Here is an 8,225-nt window from a genome sequence, read left to right as displayed (position 1 = left end):
AAGTTCTGGACACCGATTATATTGATTGCACGCAATCAATTCTACGCATAAAATAACAAGTCAGGTGGCGCTTTCGCTGAGCACGTGCCTCACGATTGGGTCATACAGTACGTGAAATCCTTGGCCAAGGGGTCCACTCAGCCCATCATCATTCTCGCCAGAGTCAATAAAACAAGTACTGCCTTGTGAGATTGTCGACGGTGCTTGTCCAGTGAATGAAACACTCCCCTGCCAAAGGAATGCAGAATTTCCACCACGAGCTTCCAACAGATAGAGCATTACAAAAACGTAACTCTTGTCTTTATATAATGCCATATACTGTAGATTTTTAATTTCGGCACACCAATTCTGCACACGGGGAAGCAAATTGAGAAAACTTGCACTCTTCTTCCTTGCAATAAGTCGTGTGTGGAATTCCAATATAATTAAGATTTCGGATTTACAATTCGAATGGGTTTAAATGAGCCTTGGTTTCCGGCATCGGTTTTGCAAAAACAGGACCATAACCATGCCGATGCTCACAAAACAACACGAATCTGGCTGGGACTTTCACAGCCTTGAAACAACATGAACCCACCCCCCCACCAACATACATTTACCATCAGCATCCACTCATTAATAGCGTGGGGATAATACTTTAACCCATGACAACTTGATTGGTGATTACAAACGGATTCTCAATTTCCACGTCCTCTCATTGGGAATTTCACGATTCAATTTCCAGGCCTCTCATTGGCCATCTCGTTATTCACCCCCATCCAAAAAAATCTAAGTCACAATTTGGGGTCGCAAATTCAGTTCGACGATAATTGCGTGTCTTGTTCAGCACTCCTTTGTATTGGTTCCTCTCATCCGTTCTATCGTCTCACTTTTACAGTCTTGTACACTCCATTAGCCTAAGTGTGACACAAGATTATAATTTGCATACATTGTAAATTACAGATTCTTACAGGGACACATTTTAAACATGGTCAGTGTAAAAATAGATTTCAATGAATTTCTACAATCCCGCTTGTCATCCTAACAATCTGCATTCGCATGCCTAACAAGCCGGTTGCAAAAGGCGTAAATCTCCAGCCGCGTTCATGAGAAGCAGAACCAGATTACAAAACAAAGCTGCTCAAATGGTCTTTTATTTTAGGGTTGTATCAATTAATTGATTCAAATCGACCTTTACACTAATGACACGCACGTCAAATCGTGCATATGAAAATCGATCGGTTTCCTATCCACATACGTTGCAATTGCTTCAGTGAAACCCGATGGCCACACTAGATTCTAAATGCATAACAAGACCATAAAAAAACATAGAAAACTACGACCCCAAATCAGAAATTTTCACGTAAATTTGGAGAGGGCATTAACTGCCACGCCATTACGTTTGTTACAGCGTGTGCTGTGGGGAGCGGTGGTGTAGCGGTTGGCGCTACGCTGCACTACGAACCCGGAGACCCGAGTTCGACTGCTGCTCAGTCACCAACACCGGTGACGATTATCTGAACCAGTCCTGGGCCTCTCCTAGGTCGGCTTGGCCTCAAATGAGTACCTGGTGCGGTGTGTAAACATCGCCACTGGGGAGACAAAGGCGGTCGGGCGTGGTGCTGGCCACCCACCCCCTCGTGTGTTGTGTCGGCCTTCATAGGTGCTACTCGCTAACAGCACAACGGTATATGGGGGATCTTAATCCTGGATGTATACGGCATTGGAAAATCTGCTGCTATTACGAAAAAGGCCCTTTTTGTGGACGATTGCACGGTGGGGCTCTATTCACAAATAAATACACTGGCAGAACGGCAAATGTGTGACCGATTTTTCTGTCAATATCAAGTGGAAACGGCCTTTCAGAAAATACACGAATCAAACCCAAGATCTCTGGTGGAAAAAAATACAAAAGTGATTTTTTTTTTAATGCTATAGCGATCGAACGCATCGCCCACTACTAACCAGTAGGCCTTATGGATCAATGCATCTTAAACAAGACAAACCCTGGGCTGGTTTTGGTATAAAGACTCACCTCAGTCGGGTGTAGCCTGCAAACAGATGCCACTTGGTGGGTGGATATCAAAACCTCTCGCCACGAGATTGTCAAATTTCAACCACTGCCTGAACGGAGTTGATGCCGCCCAATTGCTCGTTTGAGTAGGGAAATGCTTCGACTTCCGACCCGACTTTTGCCGTGACCCAAATTATTTTTCGGGGTATCCACATAGCTACGATTTCGAAATCCATTTGCTGCACACTTCTTCGCTGCCGGGAAGAAACCCCTGCGCCCCCCCCCCGCCCGCTCGCCCCCCCCCCCCCAACCTCTCCCAGACCAAACTGCCGCTGCGCAACATTCGGTGGACAATTCGCTTTGACAAAACATGATGGGGGGGGGGAGAAAACGGAATTAAAAAACGCGTACAAATTTTTTTTTAGTTTTAAATCGAGACGGAAACCTCGGGCGGCGACGGGCGGATGGCGACGCCACCACGGCGCGCGCCTCCGCTCCCGCCGCTACGACGGCTTTGCTCCGCCGCTGCCGCTGCTCCGCTCGCCGGTACTGCGCCGATCCTTGAAGGTGAAGCTCGATCTGCGCGCGAGCTTGCGCTGCTTGGCCGAACGGTAGGCGGTCCGCGTGGCGCTGCACCGCGACTCCAGGATGTAGTTGATCTGCGGCCGCGGGAGTTGGAAGGAGAGGGACCGAGGGCGGTGGGGGGGATCGTCAGGATCGTTTAGGAGAAAACGCACAATGGATGTTCGTGTGAATTTCTTTCACGCCGTACGGAGCCCACCGAGCTAATTGGAGGTGCGGAAGGACAACAAACACAAACAATTTATTGTTGTGTTTTTTAATGTCACCAGCTAAGGCCAACTGAGCTATGTAGCTCTTTTTCAGAAGCAACTTGGCCACAAAATTATAGCCCAAGGAAGTGGCTTATCGCGTGGAAATTTGAGGCAGCCAAATACCCTAAACGCATGGTCGATAAAAAATATGGAAGGGAAAAACAGGAGGATCTGGAGAAAAATCCACGCGACCGCAGGGAGAACGTGCAAACTCCAACTATACAGGCATCGGGGTCGGGATGGAACCCACGGCCTCCTGTATGCCAGGCAAGGTAGTGAATATCTCGCCTTAGATCCTCAATAGACCGTTTGGGGTAAGTGCGATTGTACTGTTGCATTTGTTTTGACTTTAATTTTTCGCTTTGTTTTGCCAATTATATCCCGATTTGTGTCAGTTTCCACCTATGAAGAGTAGGCAACAGAAGGCCGGGACTCCACATGAACAGGGATGGGCGGCCAGCACCATGCCTGGCCGCCTTTGTCTCTCCAATGCTGATGTATACACACCGCAATAGGTTCTCGCATAAGATAAGGTAGCTAAACGAAACCAAAAAAACTAACATATCCCAAATAACACCGTGTCAAAAATCATTAAGGGTCAAATTCCGATACGTGTAAAAAGCAGTGCGAGTAAACACGGGAGCGCCATGACGCGGTGGGCAGTGATAATCAACCGCACGCGTGGGTGGGCATGGGTGGGGGGGGGGCCTCGGGGCACGGACGGGAAAAGGTCACGCGCGTCCCGTGGGTTACATGTAAAGTTTACGAGGCGCGGCGCTCAAAACGGCGTGGCGTCGCACGCCGAGACACTCCTCCCCCCCCACGCCGGGGGTGGAGCGGTGCGCAGCCTTAACCCTGCCGCTCCCCGACACCGCCGGCAAAACGCCGCCCCCCGTGCCACCTAAGAGGCGCGGGGGCGGCTCGCGGCAGTTCTTGTCGCCCGCGTCGGCAGCCCCGCGGTTCGACAAGAAGCCCGACTCGCGGTCGTAAAGCGGGGACCGCCCGCGAGTTCAATTCCCCGGTCGGGAGTCGACTCTCGCCTGTCGCACATCTCCACGGAATGAAAACGCGCCCGCGGTCAGTCGTTCGCCCACCAGGAGAGAGACCTAGCAACCCACCACGCGAACGTGGAACTTCGACCACTGGTCAAGGAGCCACCAGCAGCGATGAGTGCCACGCACTGTTGCTCCTGTGAGCCCGTGAGCTGGGTTTGCCCCCAAGCATAGGTTTACATCAGACGGGATGGAAACCGATCCGACGTTATCTGAACTGAAATCGTGACCAAGACAAGCCTCTCTCTCTCTCTATCGCCCAGGCCCTGCCTCTTACACCGCACTAATGGCTCTGTTCACTAGAACCCCCCTCCTCCACCGCCACACAACTCTGTTCATACCACTCATGTTAGCAACTCGAGTTCAGACCTTAGTCTGTGCCAGTTTGAAAGAGTTCCGCTTCTCTGCTGTCTTTGCAATGGAGCACGTGGCTCTCGAGATGCAGTCAGGTGGCACTGCCGTCAGCGCGGCAGACTAACAGTAGCCAATGAGAAATGGTTGCTGGATAACCGATGTGATATTTTAAGTTTTGTGTTTAAAAATCACAAATCTCTTTATTTTCTATTAAGATGAGTGGCACTGTTTGCAGTTCGGAGGGTGGCAGAGTAAAACCAAAAAAAATGCATCCATCCATCTACTATAAAAATTAAAAACTAAACATTGTGTACGATGCTAACAGCGATCGCCTAATTCCGTGATGGTCCCCTGCCAGGGGAATGTGCAACTTCCTACCACTAGCTCAGGATCTTTGGTAGACATGATCACCAATCTTTGCCCGTTTGAACAGGCAGACCGCCCTGACTTGCGGGACACACCGACTAGAGCGACGCGGCGAGGGAGACGCGGCGAGGGAGACGCGGCGAGAGCGACAATATTCGGCGAGCTCCGCCAAATGAAATTTTAAGGCGCAGCCGGGGCGCGGCGCGAGGCATACGGCCTTTATGAGATAATTATGGTAATGGTCCGTAATTGCAGCTTATTAACTCTTTCTCGGTGGCCGAGCGGTATACTGATGACTTGGCTCGAATTAAAAAAAGGGCACGAGCCAGAGTGTAAAACGAGCCTCGATTGCATTTGAAAACCTCAAATTAAAAAACACACACACTCACACGCACGATTACTAATTGCAAGCTGCAGCTTGCTGGAGCGATGTATCCTCGGCTTATTAAATCGCCTGGGCACATAAGGGGCATTTGCTTCATTAATGCAGATACCATTCACCACCACAAAAGGCAGCCTCAATAATGTGGATTCCCCTTCAACACAGCACAACGTTGTCAGGAGGGCCCGTCGCTCTCCCATCTGATCCTCTGTGAGAGTTGTGTTGTTGCTTCACTTTCACATTTTTGCATGAGCCAATTACAGTTCCCAGCTGTGCACAAGAGCATTTTTGGGGGGGATTATGGGACAATTGCACGGCAAAAGTTGCAGGTATTGTGAATTCAGTTAAACACGTACGCTTTCGCAACCAATATTATCCTTAAGAAGCTTGTTTTTGGGTTAGATCGCGTACATATAGATGTGTTGTTAAACCCGCCACCCCCCAACACAGTAAACCAATTTACTCTCCAACACACCAGTGTGCTGTACAAGTAACGAATTGGCATGTTTTGTTTACGTGGCAAACTTACTAATTGGCTTTGTCAGGTGGTGGGTTTAACGACACATTTATATTTACGTCATCTAACCCAAAAAAAATCTCTTATGGATTGTGCATTCAATCACCACATTACCAGGATTGTTGTAACCCATAGGTGTCGTGATATCAGCATCGCCACTACTTCCACAAGAACGCTATTGAATAAAGTATTGTGGCAATACTTGGCAACTGTGCGACCATGATGCCTTGGGTTGGGCCACATTGCAACGTACACGAGGGATGTTTTTCCCAATTTTCGGCTTTAGAAAATCTTGCCTAAATATTAAATTGTTTGTGTAAAGATCGATCCGATAATATGACGTCACATGTTCCATTACTTCCATGATGTTACCCCTAAAAGTGGTGTCAGGTGATATCAGTAAATGTAGCGCGAAGATACATTACATTATTGCATCATGTGAACTGCCTGAAAATATTTTTTAAAATACAAAGTTGTCTTTCAAATCTGAAAATCCGAAACTCATCCCTAGAAACACAGATAAGCGTCACCTGTATTTAAGCAATACCTTAGTAAACGCCAATACCGAGGTGCCTGGATATAGCTCAGATTGCAGTGTCACCATTCATGAGATCGATAACACTGAAGCCAGGGCCAGCTCAGCCCATCATCCCTCCAGGATAATTTAAAATGAGTTATCATCGGCGTAGGACTGCTCGTGGGGGAAAAGCCAACAATGGTTTCCCAGCAGACACATTTGTCCTTGCCAAGGTAATGTGGAATTTCCACTACGAGCTTAAAAAAGCCAATTGAGATGAGCACCACCCTCGTGGCCATTATAACAACGACCTTGACAAGGTATGAAGCCAGTACCCCTAAAAAAAAACCACGTTTATTTTAACCAGCTAAATCCCACTGAGCTATTAGCTATTTTTCAGGAGGCAACGCGGCCACGGCCACACATGACAGCTCATCGAAGCTGCTTATTTAATCGCATCCACGCGGCCACGGCGGGAGAGAGAGAGAACACGTGGACTCCCAAATATACAGCAGGCGCCACGTCAGGATCGGGATGGAACCCACGACCTCCTGCGTACCAGGCAAGGGAGATAACGTCTCACCACCGCAGCAGCACTTACGCACCTGCTTTTGCCTGCATACATATTTGGCAAAAAAGATAGCAATTCTTACTAACAGATACCCAGAATTGGGACTTTATAAAGTATACAGACTGGGAGCATGGGAAAGGCAGGACGCATTTGCAGGTTATTTTCTCAGGGTTGGAGTGAGGGAGTCGAGAAATAGAAAGCCACAGAGCATAAATAAATGGGATCATTACACCGCAGATAGACTAGACTTCTATCACGATTCACCGTGGGAATTGCCTCCGCTTGATAAGGGACGGGCACAGGACAGAGAGTAGCATGCGAGCGGGCAGGTCACACTCTGAAAATGTTATCGCGAGCTGTGGTACGATACCAAACCAAGATTTGGTGTCAAATCTGCAATTGGCGTTTACAAAAAAAAGACTTTCATCAGATCAGAGGCTCCCTACCACACATCAGGGCCGCACATCACATCACCACGAAGTGCAGCAACCACAAAGTGAAACCTCACAAGGACCTTTGTCCAAATCTTGTGATCAACATGCTTCTGCCTGCAAGTTGTGGCTGGTTGGTGCCCTCGTGCTCTGAGAAGTTCAGGGACATGGATCAGTTCCCATCAACTCCCACGTATCAATGAAGCCAAAGTGGATGTGACGCCACTAGAGGAAGCTACGACAGGTAACACCTCAAAGTCACGTGGCTGAGATTTGCCATTGTTTGTGTCTCGTTAACAATGCTTTAAAGTCGTGTCGCGCGGGCCCGTGACAGACAGCCTAGGTGTGTACACAAAACATCGGTCATTTGTTTCTTTCGTTGTAGCTCCCTCCAAAGCAGCTTGGCTGTGTGTGTGTGTGTACAGCAGCAGTGGCAGTAGCAGCAGCAGCAGTGGCGGCGGTGGCAGAAATGGAGGGAGATCGCTGGGCCCCAACGGGGCCACCGCCATCAGGAACATTTACTCGAGCGCGAGCAAACCTCACAAGCGTCTCCGCAAACTTCCCGAGCCGTCAGCGGCATATGGCCATTTTTAATTAAAATTTATAACGCGCGCAATTTTGCCGTTGTTTAATAAGCAGCGCGCAAGCGGCGGCATATGCCACAGAAAGGCGCTTTTAATTAAAGACTCTTTTTTCCCCCCCCCTCCTCCCCGCGCTGTCGCGTTTGCCAGCCGAGTGTCCATGATCCAAGTGTCACGGAGGTGACACTCTCTTTCGCTGTTTTTTTTTCTTCTTATAATTTAATACATGGCACAAACAACCGCTTTATCTTCAAGAGGCAGGGTGATGTAAAATGAAGGGGGGCTGGGAGCCTCCGAGAAGACAGATTCACTGGGCCATGGAGCCAGGATTTCTGACGAGTACCACTTTGTGTGAAAGTCAACAGTGGTAGGCCTATGGATTCTCACCCATGCCAGAGGAATGTGGAATTCCACCACTGGCTCAGGGTTGTAAACGGGAGATAAGCACCACCTTGATTACTCACATGAGCCGGATATCGACTTTTGAATTCTTCGTCTCTTACGGAGGTGGCCCATGTCCAGAGGAGGATGTTGCACAGGGGTGGGTGACGTGGCCTAGCGGTCACGTGATCGCCGCTTGTTGCAGAGGTTCACCGCCCGACTCCGGCGGCCGCCCTGAATATTACTG

At 48.9% G+C, this 8,225-nt stretch overlaps 1 protein-coding gene across 3 annotated transcripts in view; it reads right to left on the bottom strand.

Moving 5' to 3' along the window:
* Positions 1–2,295: 2,295 nt before the first annotated feature.
* MAPKAP1 (MAPK associated protein 1) overlaps positions 2,296–8,225 on the bottom strand; it is a 123,441-nt gene continuing 117,511 nt past the window's right edge. For all 3 annotated transcript variants that reach the window (XM_078603521.1, XM_078603522.1, XM_078603523.1), the window contains one exon: positions 2,296–2,652. In XM_078603521.1, the coding sequence (XP_078459647.1) occupies positions 2,497–2,652 (156 nt within the window). In that variant the 3' untranslated portion in view covers positions 2,296–2,496. The remainder of the gene's footprint in view (positions 2,653–8,225) is intronic.

The sequence above is a fragment of the Lampetra planeri genome, chromosome 20 (genome assembly GCF_965212315.1).
Source record: "Lampetra planeri chromosome 20, kcLamPlan1.2.h2, whole genome shotgun sequence".
NCBI classification, from domain to species: Eukaryota; Metazoa; Chordata; class Hyperoartia; order Petromyzontiformes; family Petromyzontidae; genus Lampetra; species Lampetra planeri.
The sequence above is the reverse complement of the archived record's forward strand: the minus strand, read 5'-3'. Positions and strand labels throughout refer to the sequence as shown.